This window comes from Arvicanthis niloticus, chromosome 6, assembly GCF_011762505.2.
Source record: "Arvicanthis niloticus isolate mArvNil1 chromosome 6, mArvNil1.pat.X, whole genome shotgun sequence".
Lineage (NCBI taxonomy): Eukaryota > Metazoa > Chordata > Mammalia > Rodentia > Muridae > Arvicanthis > Arvicanthis niloticus.
This window is the reverse complement of record NC_047663.1, coordinates 22,291,953-22,318,070: the sequence shown is the minus strand read 5'-3', so window position 1 is coordinate 22,318,070 and position 26,118 is coordinate 22,291,953. Positions and strand designations below refer to the sequence as shown.

Sequence of the window (26,118 nt, the reverse complement as noted above, 5' to 3'; positions counted from 1 at the left end):
GGCCAGCCCTCCGGGCCACAGCTTTATGACTCACCTAACCCATGGCTGCTTCTTTCTCCTCCTCCATTCTTCTCTCCCTCGTGATTTTCCTCCAGCCCCCAAGTCCAGCAACCCTAAATCCCACCTATGTCTCTTTTGCCCAGCTATTGGTTGTTGGCATCTTTTAGGTCGCATAGTATCTATAAGTGAGACTCTCTTATCTCTGGGGCAACCAGGTCTTGAGGAAATGCTATTAGCTTTAGAAGACAAGCAGCATCAGGCCAACTCACCATGCAACCCTACCCCTAGGACCACACTGTCAACATGAGTGTAGAGGGGAACACCCAGGGCCATGCCGCACCATCTATCTGTCATGAAGAAGCATTATCCATGTCAATCTGCATTTTAAGAGCCTATAGAACAGATGTGCTCTGGAGAGAACAAGGAGGGGATCCAACTGAGGTGTCCTAAAGAATAGGGCTCTGCAGATGTCCAAACACATGCTTGCTTCACAAGAGCATTTTGAGATTGCAAGACCTTGGGATTTACTGGGGAAGCTCTTGTAGGAGCTGGGACTGGAAGGAGGCAGGAGGAGGTCAAATCATCTGACCTGTGGGTCTACGAAGGATCCTGGCCTTTTCTTGGTGGTTGTAGAGATCTTCAGAGGCATCTCTAAGATATAGAAGGACTTTAAATTTTCAATTCATTACTCCAGCTTGAGTGAAGGGCAAGGCCAAACTGGAGGCAGAGAGGCCAGTGAAGATGTGATAGTAGCATGTCATGATAATTAGAATCAGGGAAGACATTGGAACTAAAACACAGTCCCTGGAAAAGGACTTATGGGAGAAGAGAAGAGAAGAGAAGAGAAGAGAAGAGAAGAGAAGAGAAGAGAAAGATAGACAGACAGAGACAAAGATAGAGACAGAGACAGACAGAAATAAAGAGGGACAGAGAGACAAAGACAGAGAGGAGATAAAGATTGGCAGAGATAAAGGTACGGAGAGACAGAGATAGACAGAAATAAAGAGGGACAGAAAGACAAAGACAGAGAGGAGATAAAGATTGGCAGAGATAAAGGTACGGAGAGACAGAGATAGACAGAGACAGAGAGACCTACCTTGGATCTCTGGGTCCCTGAAAATGGGGCAGGGAAGAAGCAGTATGAGAGAACGGCCCCTGTAGATCTTTGGTTTAGAAAGGGATGTCCTATGCACAGTGGGGCAGGTGAGTCTGAAGCTAGAGAGGCAGATGGAGGGGTGAGTAATTTAAGCTCACACACATGTCCAGGATGGTCCAAGGGAAGAGTAAAGAGTAGAGAGAAACCATTTGCCCAGTCACCTTGTGCAGGATGAGCACAGCCAGGGGAGGCTATGACTCTGGGCCAAGGCTCCAGAGAGGCAGGAGAGAGCTGAGGGATCAGAGACAGGGCAGCCAGAGGCCAGCACAGGCTGAAGTACTGAGTGAATCATGGGTTGGTCCACTGGGAAGTTTAGAGTTGTCAGTCTTTGGGATGTGCCAAGGAAAACAGAAAGGAAGGCTATCTCAGGCCAAAATCAGGCTGATGGCAGCAGGTTGGGGCAGGGATACTTATCCTGGCTACTATGTCCCTAAGATCCCTTCCCCTTTTGAATGGCCTAGGAAGCCAGCTCTATACCCGTCCTCCCTATTTCCCCACCCTATGTCTACAGACGACCCCAGCCTCCATTGCTGGCCATCCTCGGGGGGGAGGGATGGGGGGAAAGGGATACTGAACTAATTCTCAGGCCCCTGCTTCCTATCTGGTGAGTCCCATTTGCCCATGTCTGATGCATATGAATACATGGGTACCAGTGCAGTTTCCGTGTATGCCATCGTTGCACCAGTGTGCTCAGTGGCCCATGTGCCTCATATCCTTCTCGATGGGGAACCCCTGGTCCCATCAGTGTCTGAGTTCTGCTCAGCCCAACCGTACCAACCTTGCCCGTAAACCAAACCAGGCCTCAGCAGAGGCCACCCTCAGAAACCAGGCCAGAAACAGAAACATTTGCAGAAAATCAAGAAACTTTATTGAATCATCTATTCTTTGCAATAGAGACATGGAGAAACCAAAGAATAGGAAGAACGGGGTAGGGAAGAGAAGGATTCCAATCAGGAGAGACAGGGGAGAGTCCACCCTCAGTAGTTGTCAGAGCCATGAGTCCTGGGGGACAGTGAGACCAGGCTACAAATCCTGCAGTCCTCTCATCTGACAGGTGCCATCAGCTCTCCTCCTGTGGCTTCTGAAGGCCAGGGAAGGGACTCCAGGCTGAGTTAATACTTTCTGAAATCTGGGCGACCGGAAGTGGAGGCAGAGGGGGACCCGGTGGAGGTAGTAGTGCTATTTCCTGAGACAGAGAGAAGACAAGGGGCTCAGGCTGGAGAACCCCTACCTCAGGCTGAGCCAAGACCCCTGAAAGGCTCACAAGCTCCTGGGTAGTCAAGAGGTATGCAGGTGGGGGAACTCTATTATTGTTGTCCGAACCATGGCTTTCTCCAAGACAACCCCATGGCTCTGTGGGGCAGAGACATCTATTTTGAAAGCAAAATCAATAAGCTGATAATTGAGGGACTGTGTTCGCCCAACTCCCTCTATCCTCGTACTTGGGAGCCAGGACTGCCTTCCTCTCAACCCACCTCCACCCAAGCTCAGCAAGCTACCTCCCACTGAGCTGCCTCCTTACCTCCTGAGTTGAAGCCAGTCATCCTGGAAGAGAGGAGAGAAGCAGCCATGAGCAGAGGGCCTCCGAGAACAAGACAGGTGTTTCCTGGTCCTCTGATGGAGTGACTCTGCCACCTTCCAGAGCTTTAACTTGGAATCTTTCCCAACCTGGTCTCCAACCCCGGACCTTCTTTTCCTCTGAGGTATCTACCAGGCTTGCCTGCCTGTCTACCTGTCTTGCCAATTTGTCTGTCTGAAAACCCTCAAAAGGAGATACGGTTGGCCCCAAGATTGGAGTGTCTGGTTTACTCAGTTCCCTGCCATCCCCTTTTCCCTAAGTCCACAGGATACATTGGTCCCTGCTAGTCATATAAAAGCAATTAAGTCCCCATCCTCTCTCCTTGGTACTGGGGACAGAGCCAAGCAGGCAACCTCTCGGAGCTATACGACCATTCCAAACCTCTATCTCAACAGCTTTATTTGGCTGAACTCACATCCTAACAGCTTCCTGGTGTAAATGTTCCTTCCACATCCCTTTTGCTGTCTATCAACAAACAGGCTGAATTGGGAAATACAAAGGTACCAATCCTGTTAGCCAGCAGCTGAACAGTTCCTCCATCTAACCAGGGAGATGAGGAGGGGGCTCCGACCTCAACTTTTTTGCCATGCTATTTAATCTCAGACAGAAGCTGTCCCCTCTCTGACAAGACCCTGCCTGCTCTGCCAGACACTGTCCCTGTGGTCACTTTCCCAAGACAGCAAGTGCCAGGAACCTACTTAGCATCCTGGCCTTCTAGCAGACTGCGGTAGGTGGCGATCTCCTGCTCCAGCCTGGTTTTGATGTCCAGCAGCATCTTGTACTCCTGGTTCTGGCACTCCATCTCACTGCGGAGCTCGCTCAGCTGGGCCTCAATACTGCTGATGAGACCCTGGATCTGTTGCAGCTGCAGGGCGTAGCGGCACTCTGTCTCCGCCAAGGTACTTTCCAGGCCAGCTTTCTGATGGGGCAACAAGAGAGAAGTTATGGGGAAAGCCAGTCCAGAGGAGGGGAACCTAGTAATGAGGGTCACAGGGTAAAGACAGCAGAGGGTACCATGCTCAGCTGGGACTGCAGCTCAATCTCCAGGCCCTGGAGTGTGCGCCGGAGCTCTGTGATTTCTGTCTTGCTGGTCTGGATCATGGCAGCGTTGGAGGATACTTCCTTATTCAGCTCTGCACTCTAAAAGTCAAGTAAAAAGAAGAGGGTAGCGGGGCTTAGCAAGAAGACCTGACCAAAGACCCTGCCTCCCTACGCCAGACCAAAGGCCATGTCCCCCAGCACCACCTGGCTGTGTGGGCTAGGAACACCAATACCTTGGCCTGGAACCATTCCTCGGCATCCCTCCGATTCTTCTCTGCCAGGGCTTCATACTGCTCTCTCATCTCGGCCAGCACACGGGTCAGATCAATGCCAGGGGTGGCGTCCATCTCCACATTGACCTGGCCTACTACCTGGTTGCTGAATTCCTTCATCTCCTGTGGAGTAGGAAAGGAAGATGTGAGAGACTCTCCCTTCTTATTTCTGAGTGATAGCAGAATGTTCTGGAAGACTCTCAGAATCCCTCAGCGGATGGCAATGTCAGCCTACAGCAGAGGGCTCTCCTTGCTCATCAGAGGTGGCTCAGCCCATGGCCGGCCTCTCACCTCTTCATGATTCTTCTTCAGGTAAGCCAGTTCTTCATTTAGGCTCTCGATCTGCATCTCCAGGTCGGTCTTAGCCAGGGTCAGCTCATCCAGCACCCTGCGCAGGCCATTGATGTCAGCCTCCACACTCTGGCGCAGGGCCAGCTCATTTTCATACCTGGAATATTTTTAAAAATTAGAGCAAAACATAAGTAATATTAGACACATTCCACCCCCATGCACTGAATTCCTCTATGACTCCAAAGGCCCTTGCTCCTGGATGCTCCAGCATCCCCCATCAAGTGGCCATTCCTTTAAACTTTACAGTCTAAAGAGTCTTTTGAAGAAAGACTCGTGGGGGAAAATGAACTCACTTGAGCCTGAAGTCATCTGCAGCCAGCCTGGCATTGTCAATCTCCAGGATGATCCGGTTGTTGTCGGTGGTGGCTTCCAGAATCTACAAAACATGGGAGGCCCACTCTAATGCTGTGCTTATAAAGTGAAACTCACCTTCTTACCTTTGCTTAAGTGGAGACAAAGCACTCTGTGAAGCAGGAGGCAAGGCCAGCTCTCTCCTCTTTCTCTTGAATATTCCCCATCAGGCCAGGGTGGGAGAGACCAATGATGGACATTTCAGAGGACCCACCCACTCAGAACATCTTTCAGTGATTATATCTTAGAGCTGTCACCTCTGTAGGCCACTGTCTTGACAGCCTTCCCCTTCAGGTCAGGAGGGGTTCTGTGTGATTCCATATGTATTCTGGCCATGTCCCTGGAGCTGGCCACCCAGATAAGCAAAGAGGAAAACCCATCCATTTGGATTTCTTGATCTCAGGCATCCACTTGAACGCCTGAACATTTGCAATGTAAGCATTTAAAGCCTGCCCTGCATAACTGGGGCCTGACCCAGGCTAGTAGATTTCTGCTCTGACAAGTTGGTGTCCCAGTGTGATTGACAGGCCACACTGAGGGCTTACAGGCTCTGTAACCAGCCTGAGCCTCTGCCTTTTTACACCCTCTGAGTCATCGCCCACTGAGAATAAGTCTACATGAGGTCTCTCCAAAATAAACAGTGAACAATGATGTCTTTTCTCTGTCGGTTTTAGCCATTCTCAGTGACTTTTTTAAATGTCACGTTTCCAAGTAAGTCAGTAGTAGGTTATGGCAACTGAGTCACAAGTAACAGTTCAGGAAGCCATAAAAAAATATATGGCAGGAGTCATGACACCAATAAACATGAAGTGTGGGAGAGAATGCATCTGGGTCACAGCATAAGAAATTTTCAGTAGCGGAGACTCTTGGTAGTGGAAAGTTAGAATATTCTCTTTGCAAGAAGAATGTCAATTCCATCCACACGTGATCCTCTGAGACACTGCATGGCCTGGCCTTTGAGGCTCTGCCCCATCCTGTGGAAAACTTCTTAGCATCAGAGGCCTCACCTTGATCCGGAGCTCCTCTATGGTCTTATAGTAAGCACTGTAGTCCCGCTCTGGACTAGTTGGGCTCTGCTTCAAATGCCAGTCACGAATCTTCACCTCCAGATCGGCATTGGCTGCCTCCAAGGCGCGCACCTTTTCCAGGTAGCTGGCCAGGCGGTCATTGAGGTTCTGCATGGTAATCTTCTCATTGCCAGAGAGGAGGCCACCGTCAACACCTCCAAAGTCACCAAAGCCACCGCCGAAACCTCCGCCAAAGCTACCTCCAAAGCCACCTCCGAAACCACCACCAACCCCTCCACCGAAGCCACAGCTCATGCCACCTCCATAGCCTCCAGCTGATCCTCCAGTGACGAACCGAGAAGAGCAGGTAGAGATATTACGGCCTCCTCCAAGCTGGCAAGAACCAGCCCCAAAACCACCTCCATAGCTCATGGAGGAACTCTGAAAGCGGCAGCTCATGGTGGGAGCAAGAGGGTGAAAGAGAGCAGACAGGAGGTGAACTTGACCAAGGCCAAGAGAGGACTATGGCACTTCCCTGCTGTGCCTGCCTTTTATGCATCCTCCACAAGGGTGGGACATCCTCTCTCCTCCCTTCCCCACCCTCTGACCTGATGCCAGTTGTTCCTCCTTTCCCACAAGCCGGGATACCTCTACTCTCTAGGGTGGGTTATGTCTTTGGGGGTGGCTTTTTTCTTTTTAATCCTTAACAAAAGAGATGATTCAGAGGGAGCAGTGTTCTGCTTCAGACTTCTTTTGACAACCAAATTCTATTTCACCTTTCCAGTTAAGAAGTTCCATCCCAGCCCTGCCCAGTATGAGAACGGGGACTGAACTGCAAGGATCTGCCAAAGAGCCTCTTGTGGGGGTTGGGGGGGAGGCCAGGCTTCAAAGTGGCCCCATGATGGGTAAAATCTCCATATCCCTCACTACCCTTCTTTTCTGCCTCTAAAATGTCTGACTGGAATGTTCTGGAAACTCCTTAGCTCTTCATCTATGCCAATGCTCTCAACAATTCTGATGACAAACTTTGTTGATCATGAAGAATCAACCTCCTTGGACACCTTTAGCCTGAGAAAGAAATGGTTCTAGGGGCTGGAAAGTTGGCTCCATAGTTAAGAATATTTGGTGTTCTGGACAAGGACCCGAGTTCTGTTCCCGACACATATGCAAGTTCACAACTGTCTGTAACTTCTCTTCCAGGGAATGTCATTTCCTCTTCTGGACTTTGTAGGCACCAGAAACACTCATGATGCACAAAATACATGCAGTCAAACAGTCATGACCAATAGTTAAGGATAAATACTAACATAAAGAAGAAGAAAAAACTGGCTCTAAAAAACAACACTAATAAGACTCTAAGGGACCCCAGAAAGCAAACCTGGCTGAGGAAACCAAGACACAGGAAGAGACAGTAACCCCACTGAGATGCTTAGAGCCTAAGTATTTAACACTCAATTTCTAATTGTATGTATTTATTTTGAGCACTAGGGGACACCCCCCCCCCCCCCCGCCGCAGTATACTGTGGAGATCAGAGGATCTGATATATCTGAATAATAAAAAAATGTCAGGGTGAATTCTTTCCTACATTGTGTGTCCCAGGATCGGCTGAGCATTTCACAAGCTCTGCACTCACTTCCAAAGATCTTAGCAGCAGCCCCAGGAGATGGCTTCTCTAGTATCTCCCACTTTACACAGAGGACTAAGTTGTAAGGTAGAATCAGAACTGAACCCCAAAGCTAGTTCTACCCATGCCCAAGACTCATTTTAGATCTATTTTATATAGAATAAAGTTTATAAATCGTAAGTGTTCAATTGTGCTATCACCTATGCATGCTCTTGTGCAACCACCTTCCAGAACTTTCTAGCACCCCATAAACTCATGATACCTCTCCTGAGTATCTACTCTGTATCCAGTAGAGGCTATGGCTCCCCAAAGGACATTCCACAATGTTAAGAGTTGTTTGAGTTGTCACAATTGAGTGATGGTCCTATTGTGTAGTGGGTAGAGATCAGGAAGTCTCTACATCAATGAATTACCACACCCCAAAGGTCTACATGGCTGAGGTTCAGAAGCCCTGGATCAGTCCAACACATGAGGTTAATGTTACATTATTCTGACTGTCTTAGGGAGCCTTCCAAATCTGCAAAGGGCCTGGAGTTCCCGGCAAGGGCCTTCTCTCATAATATCTACTTCAATTTGTAAGCATTTGACTGAGAGAAACATAGAAAATTGTGTCTCAGAGGCAAGAGCTATAGTCTCTTGTGAAGACCCCAGAGTGTGACTACAAAGCTCAGGAATTGCACAGAGACACTGTGAGAAGAGGCCTTGTCATTCCAGAAGGAAGAAAAGGTCTTAAGGGCTCCTCTCAAAACCTGGCATAGGAAAGAGGTTTCCATGGATTGAGAAGGAAGGACCCAGTCTGAGCCCCCAGCTTCCCCACACCAATGAGCCAGAGTTACTGTGAATGGTCTCTCAGAAGCAGGGTTAGAAGTGTGTGGGCTGGGTAATACCAGGCAGGGCCTGAGGAGATGTAGCACAGATGTGAGGACATCCCAGAACCCTCTGTGATGATTCAGCAAGACTAGAAAAGAGAGCCCTGAGTCTGGACCTTGTCACCTTTGTGTTCAGAGGTAGGGAAATAGACCTATGTTCACCCAGAAGGCAGGTGTTGCTGCCAGGGCAAGACCCAGATTGTACTGGAGTGCTCAAACACCATGGTGAGTCTAGGATTTGAACTGACCCCTGATCCTGCCTGTCCCTCCCATCCCAAGCTGATGGCTCAGCTCTCTCACTAGAAAGGCATGATTCAGCCCAAAGCAAGAGCTCTGGCTCCCTCAGTAGAAGGATCAAAACTAACAAAAAGGTGATTAATGGAACCTGCCAGGCCTAGGGTGATGAGGCCCCAATCCTCCCGGGGCTGACAAGCAGGTTAGGGCCAACGCCTCTAAAGGTAACAATACCGCAGATCCTCCAAAGCCCTGGCAGAGCAAACATGGATGGATAGCCATGGCATGACTCCCATTGCAGGGTCAGGGCACAGCCTCTCCCTGTCGGAAGGAACTCGTTGTGTCTTGCTACAAGACTACCTTCCTGCTATACAGTGTGATCCCCAATGTATCTATAATAGAGAATACAAGGCAGGCCCTCCTAGGGGGAGCTGAACAGAGACTCACCTGGGGGTCCAGTCACCATCTCAGCACTCACAAAAAAGATGCTGGTTTGTCTGATATTTGTCTGATATTGGCTCTTTGGCAAAATAACACAAAATTCAGTCCTGTCTCCTGTTACAGTTCAAGAGCAGGAAAGGGGAAACTACATTCATACACAACCAAGCTCAACACTAACATATTGTCATGTCGTTTAGCCTTACGTTAGGAGAGGGTGGTTGTTGTTTGATGCTTTTTTTTTTTTTTTTTTTTTTTTTTTGAGACAGAGTCTCATGTAACCCAGACTGTACATATCCAGGAACCTTGAACTTCTGATCCTTCTATGTCCACCTCCTGAGTACTAATTAGGATTACAGGCATGCTCCACCATATCAGATTTATTCTCTGCTAGTAATCAAAACCAGAGATTCAGACATTCAAAGCAAGCTTGCTACCCATTGAGCTACATCCCCAGCACAACAGGAATTTTTTCAGATGACCCAAGTGAGTTTCAAGGAAGCAAATCACTTGCCCAAGGATACCTTCAAGCCAAACTTGGAATCTGACTTTCGGTTCTATCTCTCCATCCCAGTGGTGGGGTGCTCAGATCTCTAAGTAGTAGTTCATTCTAGGATATGACCATTTATAATAAAATATGAATGTCTAGAGTGTTTTGTCTTGGGTTCCTGGCACATAATTAAATATGTAATTTTTTTAGCGATAGGGACTCTGGGAATATCTCTTGTCCTAATATGTGGTCTCCGGCGTTAGTCACACACAGTCTCCACTCTCTCAGCTTCCCCCTGGTAACAGGAGCATTGCAGATGGTTCTCAGTGGTCTCGTGGATGGGTGTTGATCACCTGAATGACTTTCAGCCTTACCCACCCAGCCCCCATCCTCCAGAACTGGAAAAGCTGCTGGAGGCTGTGTTCATTAATCATAGCTGTGTGATGAAATCTCCACTCAAATCCTCAAGTATGCAGTTCAGACAGCTCACAGTCAATGAACGAGACCAGGCCCATGTGCCAGAAGGGTGATGCACACCAGCTTGATGAGAACAGTAACTCCTGTACTGGGGGCTCAGCTAAACCTCACCTATGTGTCTCTTCATCCGACTGCTCCTTTGGGGACTCCAGCATCAACCACAGTGTTTTCCTGGATTTTGTGACCTACTCTACCAAGTAATTCAGCCCAAAAAAGGGAGTCTTGGGAATCTATGACTTGTAACCAAGTGAGACAAATGTAGGGTAACCTGAGGACGTGATGCCTTACAAATGTCATCTGAAACAGGGGTCATTCAGTCTTGTGGGCCAGAGCCCTAGCCTTTGGGGTCTGTACTAACTCCAGTTGATGTCAGAATTGAATTGACTTGTGAGATTTCCAGAGGGCATCACAGATACCCTTGTTGGGGGAAAGCCCCACACAGCAAATGGAGTACATGTTCTGCGTTAGTTACACTAAAGGAAACAAGGAAGTGAACCTCATGGCCATGCAGGGACCTGAAGCACTGAAGTGACTTGTGTATAGTCGTCTGAGAGTCATGACACAGGTCTCTCTGAGGAAGGGGAGCTGTCTCTTAGGCCTGGATCGATGGTCTGGAGGGGTCTGTTCTTCTGTAGAGTCCCTTCTCTGAAGAAAACCTTGAGTCCCCTCAGGAGGTGCGGTCAACCACTCTCCTTTCATATTGCACTTATGTCAAAGGATAATAAAACGACTCAGTGCACACTGTGGAGGGGCTTGAAAAATGACATGACAGGGAAAGGCGCTTGTTCGCCCAGGCTAAGGTCCTGACTTTGAATCACCAGGACTCACATACGAGACAGACACATAATGTAAATATCTGTTATCTCGGCCCTCCTACAGGAAAATTAGAAAGTGGAGACAGAAGATTCCTGGAAACTCATGGGCCAGCTAAACTGACCACAGCAGCAGCAGCAACAAATAAAAGGCCACATGTTAAACCAAGTAGATAGTAAAGACCTACACACAAAACTGTCCTCCAACCTACACATAGCACCTCCATTCGCACATAAATGTTCTCGCTCATACACACAATGTATGTACAAACAGATACATAATTAATAAAGTAAGTTTTTTTCTTTTTTATTGGTTATTTTATTAATAAAGCAAGTATTATGTTGAACATTCTATAGCGTGCGGGACACCTCTGCTATACACACAATCATCTTTTATTCGGCTGAGGGAACTGAGGCACAGACTAAATGCATTGCCCAAATGCAGAATCTCAGTGGTGGGCTAGGATGGAGCTCGGTTGGCCTAGTGCTTGCCTAACACGCATGAAACCCAGGCTTTAATGCCCAGCGTTGCACAAACCAGGTGTGGCGGTGCATGCCTGTAATCTCAGAACTTGGGAAGTGAAGACAAGAGAGTTCAAAGTTCAAGATTACCCTTGGCTACACAATGAACTTCAGAGCAACTTGGAATAGGTAAGAATTGGTCTCAATAAAGCTCTCTTGGTTCCAGGGTCTGCATCCTGTAAACCACTTTAAGTCTTTAAAAATATTCTTCACAATAAATTGACAATAATAAGCACATTATTTTCCTGAGTTTTGTGGGAATGCTGAATAATTAAGCCAGAGGAAGATGTAGTAGAAACCCACAATTTATAACTAGAAGTTGTGAGTGGCCTGGGAACACGCTCCTCACTGTTATTATCTGAAGCAGGGTTCAATCTTGTAGGAGTGAGCCCTGACATGCGAGGGCTGTCACAAAGTCAGATTTCCAGTGACATCACAGAATTTCTTGTCATTTAGTCTCACAACGAAAGAGGATTGTGATTCTTTCTTTTATTGCTTTACTTTTGAGACAGAGTTTTTGAATAGCTCAAGCTAACCTCAAAAACAACATTATGTATGTAGCCCAGGCTAACCTCAAATAAATTACATAGCCAAGGATGATGTTGATCCTCCTACCTCCACATCCTGAGTGCTAGGATTCCAAGAGGGTGCAACCACACCAAGTTTACTCTATGCTGGGGATCAAACCAAAGCTCCTGCATGCTAAGCGAACTCCCTATTCACTGGGCTAGATCCCCAGCTCAGGATAGGTTTGGTTGGTTGATTGGTTGGTTGATTGGTTGGTTGGTTAGTTGGTTGGCTGGTGGGTTGGCTGGTGGGTTGGCTGGTGGGTTGGCTGGTGGGTTGGTTGATGGGTTGGTGTTGTTGGCTTCTTGTTTTGTTTGTCTATTTGTTCTATGCTTTTTTTTTAAGCAGGTGAGTTTCAAACAAGCAATTCATTTGCCCTAGGACACCTGGAAGTCACGTTTTTCATCTCACCTATGGGTCTCTGTACCATCCCTTAGTGGTGGGTACTCAAGTTTTTGATTGTCAGCTCCACCCCAGTCGGAGCAAGCACATTGTCTGCTGGCTTCCTTGTGCTCAAGCATCTCTAAGATCTAGCCACTGGATGATCCTGAATCCCAAGGTGGCTAGGCCTATGATACTAAGGGCATGTAGTATCAGCCTATCTGGTGTCTATGCCTAGTCTGAGCTCAGGAGTTATGGGAGTACTCGCTCAAGGAAGGCCTGTCGTAAGAATTTGACCACTTTACACTCTGAGGCCTGGGATCAAAAACAACAAGGAGGAATGCAAGGATTTTCCAGGCTTCTCGTGAACCTCACAGTGACACCATCCCTAAGTTGCCTTCAACGCATTGTCTTTCTACGTCTCCGGCTCTCAGCTATGTGTCTCTCTTTACCCAACTGCTCATGTGCAGAGCCCTCCCTGGCTTGTACCCTCTCCCCTATTTCCTACTGCAATGTCTTGCTTAGATGGGCCCCCTCCTTCCTCTTCTGACAGGCAGACCCTTCTTCTGACGATCAACCCAGGCCTTGAGACAGTTCTGCCTCCTCAGAGACACCTGCTTGTTACAGAACAACTCAGAAATCACTTCAAAGCAGCCTTGTTGCCTCAGGCCCTGGCACGTCCACAGTGCCTAATTCTAAAATCCCTTTATGTCAACACTAGCTTCCCAGAAATTCAGCAGGGTCAGCAAAGACTTCGGATGAGATGAATCTGAGTTTCAAACCTCCATTGGCCACCAAGTAGCTGTGTGACCTTAAGATAGTTACTCAACCTTCCAAGGCCTGAATGGTAACAACTGAAAAACAAGTCTTAGATTCGTGAGTGCCTAAGGCTTATCAAATACCCTGGATGAAAAAGGCACGGGTCAGGGATCAAATTCCCTGGGGGGAAATATGAACTCATTATTAGATGGCCAATCTGAAAATCCTCCTGAGTCTCCACCCTGCACTGACACACAGCTTCACCTTCCTCCCTCTCTGGTCCCTGCATAGCACCCATAGCAACCAAGCAGCTGGCGGCCAATCTGAAAATCCTCCTGAGTCTCCACCCTGCACTGACATACAGCTTCACCTTCCTCCCTCTCTGGTCCCTGCATAGCACCCATAGCAACCAAGCAGCTGGCATCCGGCTCCTATATCACTTCTTCTACCTTATTTGAGGACCCGATCCTTGGCCACATCTCCAAACATAGCTCCTGGTGCAGAAAAACTGAGAAGCTTTGGTGGGGGGCATGGAGGGTTCTTTGTCAGTGAGTGCAAATAATAAGACATGGCACACAGAAGCCATATCCAGAAAGCTATGCCAGCTTCAAGTCCCAGGAGAGAAACTGTCCCGCTGGACCTGTTTCTTCCCATTGCACTTGCAGGTGACTGCCACATAGACACACATCTAAGGGACTGGAGGCTGTCCAGAGCCACGCATCAGGCATGAGCAGAGAAGAAGAAGAAACAACTCCAGGTACAAGATCAACAAACACTAATGTAGCAGCCAACTGGGGGTTCTGCAGAGGGTCCAGTGCCTGATTCTTCTTAGGGGTCCCATGTCACCATGTCCAGTCACACTCCTCATTCGACAGGTTGGGAAACTGAGGCTCAAAGAAGGAAAATGACTGACTTCAGTAGTCGGGAGATATGGTAGCTCTCACGTCTCCTGCCTGCTCTGGAAAGCTCGACCTGATCAGAAGACACACCCAAGGCCATAATCTCCAGTCCTACAGCCACCCTCTTCTGTTGAGGTGGGAGGGGTCTCGCCTACTGCCTGCTTCCTAGGGTTGGCTGGAACCCAAGCCTGACCTCAGCCCAGGACACACAGAAGGTGTGCCTCTTCTGCCCAGAAACTATTTAAGGCCACGCAGGACATGAGCTATCTCATGATACAAGCATTTCCAGGGCCAAGACAGAAGAAGAACATCTTGACAGCATCTCTGGGGATCCCAGGAAAGCAGAAATAGGTACCCCCAAGGCAGCATGGTGGCCCATACATATAAACCCAGTGGAAACAGGAGAATCAGAAGTTCTATGCCATCCTTAGCTATACAGGAAACCAGCCAGGGAATGCTTTCTCTCTCTCTCTCTCTCTCTCTCTCTCTCTCTCTCTCTCTCTCTCTCTCTCTCTCTCTCCCCCTCCCTCCCTGCTTCCTTCTCTCTCTCACACACACACATGCATACACTATATGTTTTATGCCTATTTTATACCTTATTGGTGTGGGAGTGAGATTGTCCTAAGTGCACACACACATTGAGGTAATAGGACAACCTATGGAAGTTGGTTCTTTCCTTTCCTGGGGATCCTGGGGCTTGAACTCAGGTCATGAGTCTTGGCAGCAAGCTCTTTTACTCACTGAGCCATATCGCCTGCCAGAGGCAGTTTTCCCTGCCTAATACTCTGGATCTGGATCTGGCTACAGGGGAAAACCAGCCAACGCCACCCTCAGTTTGTACCTTCTTGCCTTTGCAGAGGTGTTTGTTTGCTTTGTTTGTTTGTTTTTGCAAACTGAAGGCAGAAAGATACTGGCTTGGTCTGAGGCTTCTCCTTGTGGGCCCAAAGGCCAGTGAGACAAAGCAGGAACCAGGCTACCAGCTTTACTATCTGGGCCAAAGGAAGCTTGGTACAGAACCTGGTAGTTCTCAGGATGGGGATTAGCAGAGACTGTAGTTAATGTCTTAAACTTCCGTGTAAGCATAAGCCACAGCATGAGAAACAAAGGCCAGATGCCAGGACAATCTTTCTAACAGCATTTCTTTGTGACATTTGAACAGGCTTCCTGGAGGTCACGAATGGGTTCCAGTGAGCACTTCTCTTTAAAAAAAAAAAAAAAAAAAAAATTAAATTTAATTAAAAAAAAAAGGGGGGGGGCTCAGCTTCTACTATCTCCTATCTTGAAAAGAAAGCAAGGATCTTGAGGTCAGAGAGACTCATCAGGACTCAATGTTTCCATTTCGGGTTTGTAACCTCATTCAAATTACTTCACATTCCTGGGCCTCTGTTTCCGTTTCTGAAACTGACTCTCGAGGCTGACAGCCCTTCACAGTATGGCTAGAGTCTTAATGAGATGGCATCATGGAAAGCCCTGCCCAAGGCCCAGCATAGTGCAGAGGCACTCAGTAAAATCCTGCTACCTTCCTCCAGCCTAGGGAAGTCTGGCCTCACTGTACTGTCTGGAGTCGCCTTGTCCCCTTGGCCTCCTCAGAAGAGCAGGCACTATCTCTATCAGGGGTCTGTAGAGAAGGGGCTTTGCCCATGGAGACAACTCAGACCCTCCACAGAAACTTGGTGCTTTCCTTAAAGACCAGGGAGAGCTTCCTCCAGCCAGCTCTTCCCAGCAGGACTAAAACAAACAAACACATCTCCCTCCTATGCCCAGTCCTCACCTCAGAGCCTGGCATAGCCCAGCTGAGGTACCCAGCTCCCTCCACATCCTCTCTTCCTACACTCTGTTCAAGACAGTAAGATCTGGGCTCAGAGGAAGTAGTCCCAGACCAGAGGCAAGAAGCAGGTGTGTGTAGACATGGCTGCTCTAAAGGGCCCCGGGAGATGTTGGGAATTGGGAGCAGACACGGAGATGTGGGTGAAGGAAGGCAGCAAGGACCAGAGTTGCTTCAGACTTGACCTTGAGAAAATCAAAGAGAGCTTCCTGAAGCAAGTGTCTTCCTCTAGGTGACTTATGTGCCTTTTAGGAGGTGTCTGCTTCAGGGTGGCAAAGTACAGTTTTACAGAGGGACTGAGATGGATTTAGCTGGTCATCTTGAACACTAAATGTACCCAGCTAGACAGAAAGACAAGTTCAATGAGCAAGATAAGGACAGAACCAGGAACAGGGTCTTACAACAAGCTGTGAAGGGCTACGGCCTGGGATCCCAGAACAAGATCTGGTTATGAGGTCATGTACGTAGGAGATCCAGTCCAGCCCCAGTGTTTACTGCCCTTCCACCAGGCTACCAGGCAAGCCCTCCATGTCTGCAATAGCAGGGTCCTCATCTCTAAGCTGGGAAGGAAAAATCCTGACCTCCCACAGTGATAAGTATTGAATCAGACATGTGGATGAATGCACCTAGCATAGTGACGGCTGAATACTGGTGTACACCAGTCACTTGAAAAATAATTATTAGACATGCGTTCCTTGCTGGGTGTCCCAAATTATCCTAGGGAACTCCCCCAGGGCCACTTCCAACTTTTTCAGCCCTCCCCAACCCCATGGGATAAAGCAGAAAAGCAAGCCACCTTCTGGGGCCACAACATCCTGCACACTCGAGAATGAATTATGTATTATCATTCAGGGAGGAATAAACATATCAAGTGTCAGCATGGTAACCACCACCCCCACCCTGCACTTAGAACTGGATGTCACCAAACAAAAGCAAAAATAAAAACCACAAAACAAAACACTGGATGCATGATCAAGCGGCATTTGTGAAAACAAATGTGATTTTTTTTTAATTGAAGGAACAGCAGCCATACAAAGGTCTGTTGCTTCCTGCACCACCACACTCAAAAGGAAGCAGGGAAAGCTACAGTAGTTAGAACATGCAGAGCCAGGAACTGGAAAGCAGGGAGATCCTCGAAGGCATGGACTGGAGACTACTTTCCCAGCCTCTCTGTCCAGTGCCTCTCTCAGCCCAGGGAGAGCAGGGGGTGGCAAGGTTCTTCTCTCCTGCACCAGGTACTTAGATTTCTCTCTTACGGGAAGAAACCACTTTTCCATCAACCGATTCCTCCACACTGATATGGAAGTTGCTGCTGCTGCTACTGCCACCTCCGCTGCCTCCTCCCAGGGATGCTGCAGAAGCAAAGAACAGGCTTCAGCCTGGGGGGGGGGGGGGACCTCCAGAAGCTGGCTTAGACTCTGGGAAAATGGACTGCACCCTTGAGAATAGTTACTGGCCACGCCCTCTGGGGCTGCCAGGAGGTCTGGTGAATTACTCCTCAGAGGTGAGAGCTGGTTACCTCAGGAATGACATGGGGGTGTGGACGGTGGGGAGGCGGGGAGAGTTAAGCTATGCATGAACAGCAGTTTCTGTGAGTATCCTATCCTATCAGCATGATGGTGGATAGTGAGATCAGATAAAAAGGCAAGCCCCGGACAAAGTCTGCATAGCCTGAAATGTTCTTAGGAAACTTCTAATCAGTCCTACCCAGGGTCCAAGGTGAAAGAGTATATTCTGAAACAGAAGTGCTCAACCCTATTGGGATATCTGTCTCTTCCTCTTTCCCCACTCCACCCACACCAAAAGGCTTTACCCTCTCTTACCTTCCCTGACTCCAATACTAGCCATCCTGAAAGAGAAGGGACAGTGAGTGTTAGCCAAAGAGGAAAGAGCCAGTCTCCCTAAGGGAACAAATCCCCAGTGGACAGCTGAGCAGTCCTCTTCAGTCCCCCAACCACACGTGAGTTTTCTAGGGCCTAGGGCATCCTGGTGGTCAGTCCATCACACCTCCCATCCCAGATAGACAGACTCAGAGCTGTAGCAATATCCTGTCCATTATTTACAGGAGAAGCACAGGTCCAGAGAGTGGAAGTGATCCCCCCCAAAGTAACACCCAAACACCAGAACGTAGACTCCAGACTCTTCAGGTCTCTTTCCACTCATCAACACAGCTCTTGGGGTGCCCTGGATCCCACCCCATTTGTCCTCTCCTTTCTCTCCCTGCACCTCTGCACCTACTTAGCATCCTGGCCCTCGAGCAGGTTCCGGTAAGTGGCGATCTCCTGCTCCAGCCGAGTCTTGATGTCCAGCAACATGTTGTACTCCTGGTTCTGAGCCTCCATCTCACAGCGCAGCTCACTCAGCTGGGTCTCCAGGCCGGTAATGAGCCCCTGGATCTGCTGCAGTTGTGTGGCATAGCGGCACTCCACCTCCGCCAGAGAGTTCTCCAGCCCGGCTTTCTGGTGGGGCAACAGATTTATAGACCCATCAGGCTAGAAGGCAACCTACTGAAGGTAGAGGGGTAAGAAGGATGAAATGGATTGCCCAGAATAACCACTGTCAGGAGTGGGGGCTGAGACTTTACCAGCCATGGAAGATGGGTATGTGTGCAGCCCTATAAGCCAGAGTGACTGTACCATGCTGAGCTGAGACTGCAGCTCGATCTCTAGCCCCTGCAGGGTCCGTCTCAGGTCTGTGATCTCCGTCTTGCTGGTCTGGATCATTTCTGTGTTAGACGCCACCTCCTTGTTCAGCTCTTCAGTCTGCAAGTCACGGGTGAGAACTATGAGCTTCACAGGCCTCCTCAGAGGCCTCTGGAGTGGGAGGGGGGTAGAGCAGAGCTGGGGGGGGAGGGAGATGTGAGGAAGGGGTCAGACCCACCTTACTGAAGAACCAGGCCTCTACATCTCGACGGTTTTTCTCCGCAATGGCCTCATATTGCTCCCTCATCTCCGCCAGCATGCGGGTCAGGTCCACCCCGGGAGCTGCATCCATTTCCACGTTGACCTGGCCAGCCAGCTGACTGCTGAACTCTTTCATCTCCTGCAAGGGGGGTTGGGGTGGGGGGAGACCATTTAGAGTCAAGGATAAAAAAAAAAAAAAAGACCTAAGAACCTGGAGTCCTGAGGGACAACCTTAGCACATAGCGCCACTATGTCTCTGTTCCCCATTGGGTCATGTGGACCCCTCAGCTCTGAGGATCGCTCTTGCTCTGGGTCCTGTGGAACAAGGACCTAGAGACAATACACCCATGGAGAAAACCAGTCCTTCAGGATCCAGATTACAAAGGAAGAGCTCTCCCTCTCCTCCATACACCCTTGGGGCACATTTCTGAACCACTAAGCCCTCTGCAGACTGTGACAAAAAACAGGCACTTCTTCCCATGACCCTTGTCCTGCTGTCACCTCCTCATGGTTCTTCTTCAGGTAGGCCAGCTCCTCATTCAGCTGCTCAATCTGCATCTCCAGGTCAGCCCTGGCCAGGGTCAGCTCATCCAGCACCCTGCGCAGCCCGTTGATGTCGGCCTCCACATTCTGACGCAGGGTCAGCTCATTCTCATACCTGGAGAGAGGAAAGAAGCCAAAGTCAAGAAAGGTGAGGGGCCCAGGCTTCTGAGTCAGAGAAGAGGAAAGCTGGGTAAAGGGAGTCTATAGAAAGGGGCAAGACAGTGGAAACACACTTGAGCCTGAAGTCGTCTGCTGCCAGCCTGGCATTGTCAATCTCCAGGATAACACGCGAGTTGTCAATGGTGGCAGCCAGAATCTGTGGGAGACAGAATTGCACCTAAGGGCTGCTGCTTTTCTGTCCTCTGCTCAGGTTGCTCCATTTGCCAATTATTCCCCAACTTCATTTCCTCTGAGCTTTACTTCTGATGACCCAAGCTACCTTCCCTGTGATACTTTCAGGGCATAGAACATTAAGTTGGGCAACATTGCCTGGTATTGCCTGTGGGACATGGCTAGCCAAAGCGGTGCTGCCATGGATACAGTTGGTTCCGCCCAGTAAGGGCTCTTCACAGACACACTCTACCAGCCTACTTGGGCTCAACTCACAGTTGACTGCCTCTTGCATGCCTTGACAGAGCCTTTGGTCTCCAGAACCCATTGGGAACTTGGACAGCAGCTAAGGAAAGCATTTGCAGCTAAGAAAAACAGATTCGTTAGCAAAAGGGAAAGTGAGGGGGTGGCATGGCCTATATCGAGTTCCCTGGTCTCCTAAAACCCAACAAAGCTTTCAACAATAAAGACATCTTTAAGGGCTGAAGCAAACGGTCCTGGTTTTTAGGACTTATGAAGCTGAACAGCACTCAAGCCAAAAAGTTAAAACAAGCATTTACAAAAATCCTTGCAAATTTTATGGGTCGAAAAGAAGGAATCACTCTCTTTCATTACCCTCACCTGCATCCCATGTACCCAAATCAGATTCTCAGGACCACTTCCTCCCCCAGCACAGCCAAGGGGGAACAGATGTGCTCCCACTGATGCCTGAAAAGCAGGTGTATCCCGACCTTGCCAAGACTACACGGCAGGTAACGACTCTCTTAGTCAGCAGTAATGTTGATGTTACAGATGTGTACTGAACACAAGCCACCTGCATCCCTCTGTTTGACAGACTTACTTTGTCCCGGATCTCTTCCATGGTCTTAAAGTAATGGCTGTAGTCTCGATCTGGACTGGCCGGGCTCTGCTTCTGGTACCAGTCTCGGATCTTCACCTCCAGCTCTGTGTTGGCCTGCTCCAGGGCACGCACCTTGTCCAGGTAGGAGGCCAGCCGGTCGTTGAGGTTCTGCATCGTCACCTTCTCATTGCCAGAGAGGAGACCTCCATCGCCACCACCAAAGTCGCCAAAGCCACCGCCAAAACCCCCACCAAAGCCTCCACCAAAACCACTGCCAGCACCACCCCCAAAGCTATAACTCATGCCACCCCCAAAGCCTCCACCTGCCCCCGAGGAGACAAACCTAGCAGAAGAAGCGGAGATACTTCGGCTTCCACCTCCCCCATAAAGACTCCCTCCACCAAGGCTGCCTCCACCAGCACGGAGGGAACCCCCTCTGGTAGAGCCGCTTCCAAAGGTAGAAGACGTTTGCAAGAATGTGGTGGCCATGATCAGGCAGCCTGTGTTTCGTGTCCCTAGCAAGTAGGAGAGACTCTAGCAAGAGCGTCTGAGCTGGGCTGAAAGCAGACTGCAGTGCCTGTTGCCCCTAGCCTGGGACTCTTTATATACCCTTCAGAGGGGGTGGGGGCCTCGCCTCCTCCCCCTGAGTGGAGCCAACTCCTCTGCCTTCCAGACAAACACAGCTGCCCGCACACCTCCACAGAGCTCACTTGTGGGGAGTTTTTCTTTTCCTTTTTTTTTTTTTTTTCTTATTGCAACAAAAGAGATGATTCAGAATTAATGGGGTTTTGCCCCAGGCCATAGTTTTAACACTCAGATTACAGGTTCATTTCTCACTCCAGGAGAAAGAGCATACTCTCACCATAGCACACTTCCTGAGGTTTCTCATGTCCCATCATCTCCCCCCCCCCCCCACCCCACCCCCCCCCCCCCCCCGTTAGAGCAGCTAGGTCAGCTCTGCCCCCCACTGACAGCATGTGAGCCTCACCCCAAGGGTAGGCAGCTCCCTGCTCTCAGGTTCTCCCATGACTGCTGGGTGCTGCCTACTCAAAGGGCCTGTGCATGAGCCTCCGAGACATGGAAGTCCCTCGGAATGAGAACACAGGTATCCTCAGGGCAAGCTGGGGACAGAAGAGAGGGTCTTGAGTCAAGTTCCAAATAAGGTGACCAGAAAAGCCAGTATCTGTCCCTCTGTCCCAACCCTGGTGGCTGGGGCTGGGAGTGTTCTCTCCTACTCTTACCATCCCTCCCACCACTCTGCTTCCAGAAGTCCCTCCTGCCTCGGCAGCAACCCTTCCTCCCCCCAAGCCCATGGCCTGGCTAGCTCACAAAAGCCCAGAAGGTTTGGGCTGACAGGAGCCTGATTGATCACCCTGTCACCTGCCAACTGCACATGTCACTAAACCTTCGCTTGCTCCCAAGACTCGTTGGGGCAAACCTCTGCAGATAAGACTCGGGCAAGTTCCAGAAAGCCCCCGCCTTCTCCAGCAAAAGACATGTCGCTGCTTAGCAGACCCAGATTAACCCCCATTTGCCTTGTCAACTGCTGCTGGCTGGGGAGGGGCTGAGCTAAAGGCTCTGCCTCAAAACTATGAGGTAAGGCAGAGATGGGGGGGGTGGCAAGCAGGTAGAAAGCCACACATTCAGGAGGGTCCTCTGCCATCAGCTTAATAGCCTGATTTCTCTAAGGTACTGTAGGTAGTGCCACTCGGACTAGAGAGAGCCCAGAGGAGGGCTCCTGATGGTGGCTGCAATATAGGAAAGTGGATCCGACTCTGGCGTGCCTTGGGCCTGTGTTTAAATACCCGTCTCTACCAATGACTCCTGCAAAACTCAACACATGTTGCTTTGAAAGACTCAGCTTCTCTGTGGTATAGGGCTCTCATGTCATGGAAAGTGCTGAGGCTCAAGATTCCCATCCTGACTCCCCGTCATCCATCTAAGAGCAGTGATGGGTGCAGGTCCATCACCTGAACCTCCTGATAACCCTGAGAGTCCTCCTAGAAGAATGCTGTCCTCCAACTTGGTAAATTCTCAGGCTCTGCAGCTCCAGCTGGCCATCAGATGACCCTTCTTTTTGATGTGACAGGATGATCCTTTACTTCTGCCGCATACTTTCATGATTGACAAAGTGTTTTTTGTATTTACAGTCCCGTCTAATCCAATGACACAGAGTTTACCTGGGCTGCTTAGAAAGCCCGAGTTTCAGAAGGAATGACATTAGGACCCAAAGGGGGACACTATGAGCACAGGATGGCCCAGCTGAAAAGGGAACTGCCAGGACTATGATGGTCCTTTAAACCCCACCAACCCCCTACCCCTTTCCCCCTATCCACCTATGCCCCACCCACCCAATCACCCAAGCAAGACAAAGAAAACTTCCTGGTTATCTGAACTAGGTTAAAAGGAGAACTGCAGGCCCCAGAGAAAGAGCTCTTCCCCATCTTCACAGCAAGCCAGGCATCCCAGTGCTGGCCTCAGACAGTATAGTATTGTCTTATGAGTGGGAGGATATTGTCTTTTCCTTCCAAAGAAAAATAATCAAACCCAGATCAGTCAGAGCTCATTAAAGCCTCTGCAGACATGGCGGCCCCAGCAATTAACACAGAGAACAATTAATCTTCCATCACCCCAGGGTGAGGGAGAACTGGACTCCAGCCAGCTCCCTTCTGCACCCTGTCTCTCCGCTAGCAGCCCTTGGGGTGACTTTCCTTCCACTCTCTGGTCCTGGCCAGGAGTGGCACCTGCCTTCCTGTCTTTCAGACAAGTCTCTAGTCTCGGGGTTAAAGAGATGGTTCAGTCAATAGAGGACTCTCTGCACGAGCATTAAGGACCAGAGTCTGGATTCCCAATACCCATGTAAAAGCAAGCACAGTGTTACAGGCTTATAACCCCAGTGTAGGGTAGGGGCTGGGGAGAAAACATAGATCCCCAGAGCTCACTGGCCAGCCCGTCTAGCCCAATTGATGAGCCCCCGTCTCAGAGAAAGACTCCCTCTCAAAAAAAAAAGAAGATGGAAGGAGGTTGAAGAAGAACTCTGGCCTTCACGTGTTTATACACAAGAAAGAAAAGGAGGAAAGAAGAAAAGGAAGGAGGGAGGGAGGAAGGGAGGGAGGGAGGGAGGGAGGGCGGGCAGGCCCCTGATCAGTCCAAATGGCCACTGTGCACACATATTTGGGTGAGGTTTGGGGCTTCTTCATCAGCAGGAAAGATAGAAATGTACCAGTTCTGGTAGCTAAACAGGTGTCTCTGGAACAGGCATCTGCCTCCTGGGAATGAGGCCATGCTGCCCAGTGGGAAGACACTAACTGGGTTCTAACTGTCTCGTGTGTGGCTCACCCTCAATGAGCCTGGATCATGGATCAAAGTGGATTGTCAGGACCCAGCCCCAGCACCATCATGAGCACCCAGATGACATACACAGAAGGAAGCCACCTAAACACTACCCCTCCCACCCCCATTCACTGCCTTCCTGGCCACTAGATTGCTTCTGAGGATAGAGTACACAACTTCTGACCTTAGAATCCCACTTTCTGTTTTTCACCAATGAACAAGGCTCTGAGCAATGATTCAATGTCTCCCTCAGAGCTTCAGTCTATACAAGGAAAGTGAAAACAACTCCATACATAGACAAAACTGACGGGTGGATAACAGCAAGGTAGCTGACGGGAAATGGATTACAAACTGGAGTAGTGGCCATGATGACTGCCGTGGTGGAAAGACCCTCACTACTTTCAGCTCCATCTCCGTTCGCAGATCACCCCATAAAAGCTCTGAGGCCTTTCCACCCTGAGCACACAAAGAAAGGTTTCGTCCCACACCCAGCCGACAGCCTCCCGTGCTGATGGCCCAGTCACCTGCCACACCTGTGTGGGCCCACACCCCTCACAACAGTCACATTCCAGGGGCCCCTGGGGCACAGGGAGGGTTTCAGCTGTGACAAGGGAAGCTTTTATAGACAGGGACAAGGATCTCCAGGCAATCTGAGGCTGGGGTGCGGCCTGGCCTCTGCCACCAGCTCAAATCCTCCTGAGAATTTAAGTGCTGAAAGGAGAATGTGGGTATTGAAAGACAGGGGAAGAAGACAAGAGAGGGGGTTTGGGGATGAGAGGGAAGAGCAGGGCTCTGGGACCACGCTTTTATAAGCAACCTTATGATTTGGAGCAAGCCAAGGCACAGAGACCCCTAGAAAAAGGAAGAAAAAGCACCTCCTTCAGGCTTGGCAGGAATCATGGCACAGGGCAGCCAACATTCAACATGCTTTCCTAAAAGGCATCAGATAGGGTACTGACTAAGAAAAGGGTCCTTCACTTGTCCCCTCCCCGCATGCCCCTGCCAACTGTCCTGAGAGCTGGCACCCTGCAGCCAAGGCTTTGTTTTATGGGTCTATTATTTACCTTGAATTGGCCTCAGCTCTTGGCAGCTGAACTGTAAACCACAGGGTCACCATTCCTACCCAGGGGCAGAGCTGTACCAGGAAGCTGCAACTTTGTTCCTTTATGGGCTGAGGGCAGGCTCCAGACAAGTCAGGTTGGGGGCCTGTGAGGGAGGTCTAGGTCACAAGCCAGACCCATTCCAGGCTCTGGGCCCAGGTAGGAGCTGGTGAGTGTTAAGGGGCTTATGCACGTCACAGCATAATGAATGTGTTAGTACCTGCACACGGGCACACACCGACAAGGACGCCCTGTCCAGCCTTGTTTTAAACACAATGTCTAAATCCCAAAGCTCCAGTGTGGATTAACATGACGGGACCAAATGCCTCCAGAGGTCCCTGTCTTGGGCCTCCGTGTGGAGCAAAACCAAGAGAAATGTTGTCAACTCTAGGAAACCACCTGGGTCCCAGGGGCTAGAAACCGTACAGCACTGATGCAAGTTCTGAAAGTGTTGTCTAACTGTGTGCGCCTCAACCAAGGATTTCATTTCTCTGAACTCACTTCCTGCTGTATAAAATGCAGCTCGTCCTACCTTCAGGGTTGTTTTTATTAATGGCACATAGTAGGTGCTCAGTCTTCATTCACTTCATAACTTACACCCCAACCCAAGGAAGTCCAGTGGAAAGGAAACTAAGTCTGAGACCGTTTCACATCCCACACTTGAAGCCTCAGCGGTGAACTGTTCCCCATGCAAGCATGAGGACCTGAGTTCAGATCTCCAGCGTCCACATGAAGAGTTGGTGTGGGGCCACAAGATGACTCTGTGGGTAAAGGCGTGTGCCAGCAGGCCTGACAACCTGAGTTTGATCTCCAGAATACACATGGGTAGAAACAGAGCATTGATTCCTCAGAGGTGTCTTTCTAACCTTCACACCTACAGTGGCATGCTTCTGCATTCAAACCTACACACACTAAGTAAACAAATAAGTATTAAAAAAAAAAAATAAGAAAAAAAAAGCCAGGGGTGGCATTGCTCATCTGAAATCTCAACACAAGGTGGCAAAGTGGGTTCCTGGAACTCACCACCATCTAGCGAACGCAACTAAATCAGCAAGCCACAGGTTCACTGAGAGACCTTGTCTCAAAAGGATGGAGGAGTGGGTACAGAGAACACTTATGTTAACATCCGGGCTATGCACACGTCACTTTTGCCATGTATTACAGGGGTTGTGTATGTGTGCAACCAAACACTGGACCTCTCTAAACCCCACGCTAGCTCTCTGAAGTGGAAACAAGATTGTGGAAAAGAACAATTCTATCTGTACAGGTCATTTATCTAGCCCGAGTTGCCATAGCTATAGCAATGTGCACTTGCCCCACTCCCTGTCTTGGGATGGAGTGGACTTTGGTTCAAATAAAACAAGGGGCTAAGATATGACCCATCCCTCATCGGCTGAAATAAGCACCACATCC

The 26,118-nt window shown here is 49.5% G+C and overlaps 2 protein-coding genes across 2 annotated transcripts; both read right to left on the bottom strand.

Moving 5' to 3' along the window:
* Nucleotides 1-2,001: 2,001 nt before the first annotated feature.
* Nucleotides 2,002-6,298, bottom strand: Krt13 (keratin 13). The gene is made up of 8 exons (XM_034507644.2): nt 5,758-6,298; nt 4,693-4,775; nt 4,340-4,496; nt 4,010-4,171; nt 3,750-3,875; nt 3,434-3,654; nt 2,679-2,701; nt 2,002-2,342 (listed from the first exon to the last, which is right to left on the bottom strand). The coding sequence occupies exons 1-8, from the start codon at nt 6,214-6,216 to the stop codon at nt 2,269-2,271; spliced, it is 1,305 nt and encodes a 434-aa protein (XP_034363535.1). The 5' UTR covers nt 6,217-6,298; the 3' UTR covers nt 2,002-2,268.
* A 10,339-nt stretch (nt 6,299-16,637) lies between these two features.
* Nucleotides 16,638-20,862, bottom strand: LOC117711929 (keratin, type I cytoskeletal 15). Its single transcript, XM_034507879.2, has 8 exons — nt 20,273-20,862; nt 19,335-19,417; nt 19,060-19,216; nt 18,536-18,697; nt 18,292-18,417; nt 17,894-18,114; nt 17,479-17,504; nt 16,638-17,007 (listed from the first exon to the last, which is right to left on the bottom strand). The coding sequence occupies exons 1-8, from the start codon at nt 20,759-20,761 to the stop codon at nt 16,895-16,897; spliced, it is 1,377 nt and encodes a 458-aa protein (XP_034363770.1). The 5' UTR covers nt 20,762-20,862; the 3' UTR covers nt 16,638-16,894.
* Between the last annotated feature and the right edge of the window lie 5,256 nt (nt 20,863-26,118).

Coding starts and splice junctions, on each gene's coding strand:
- Krt13 (XM_034507644.2), bottom strand. CDS start 6,216: ATGAGCTGCCGCTTTCAGAGTTCCTCCATGAGCTATGGAGGTGGTTTT. Junction 2,702..3,433: donor CTAGAAGGCCAGGATGCTAA/GTAGGTTCCTGG, acceptor CCTCTCTTCCAG/GATGACTGGCTTCAACTCAG. Junction 2,343..2,678: donor GACTGGCTTCAACTCAGGAG/GTAAGGAGGCAG, acceptor TCTCTGTCTCAG/GAAATAGCACTACTACCTCC.
- LOC117711929 (XM_034507879.2), bottom strand. CDS start 20,761: ATGGCCACCACATTCTTGCAAACGTCTTCTACCTTTGGAAGCGGCTCT. Junction 19,418..20,272: donor TGGAAGAGATCCGGGACAAA/GTAAGTCTGTCA, acceptor TGTCTCCCACAG/ATTCTGGCTGCCACCATTGA. Junction 17,505..17,893: donor CTCGAGGGCCAGGATGCTAA/GTAGGTGCAGAG, acceptor CTTCTCTTTCAG/GATGGCTAGTATTGGAGTCA.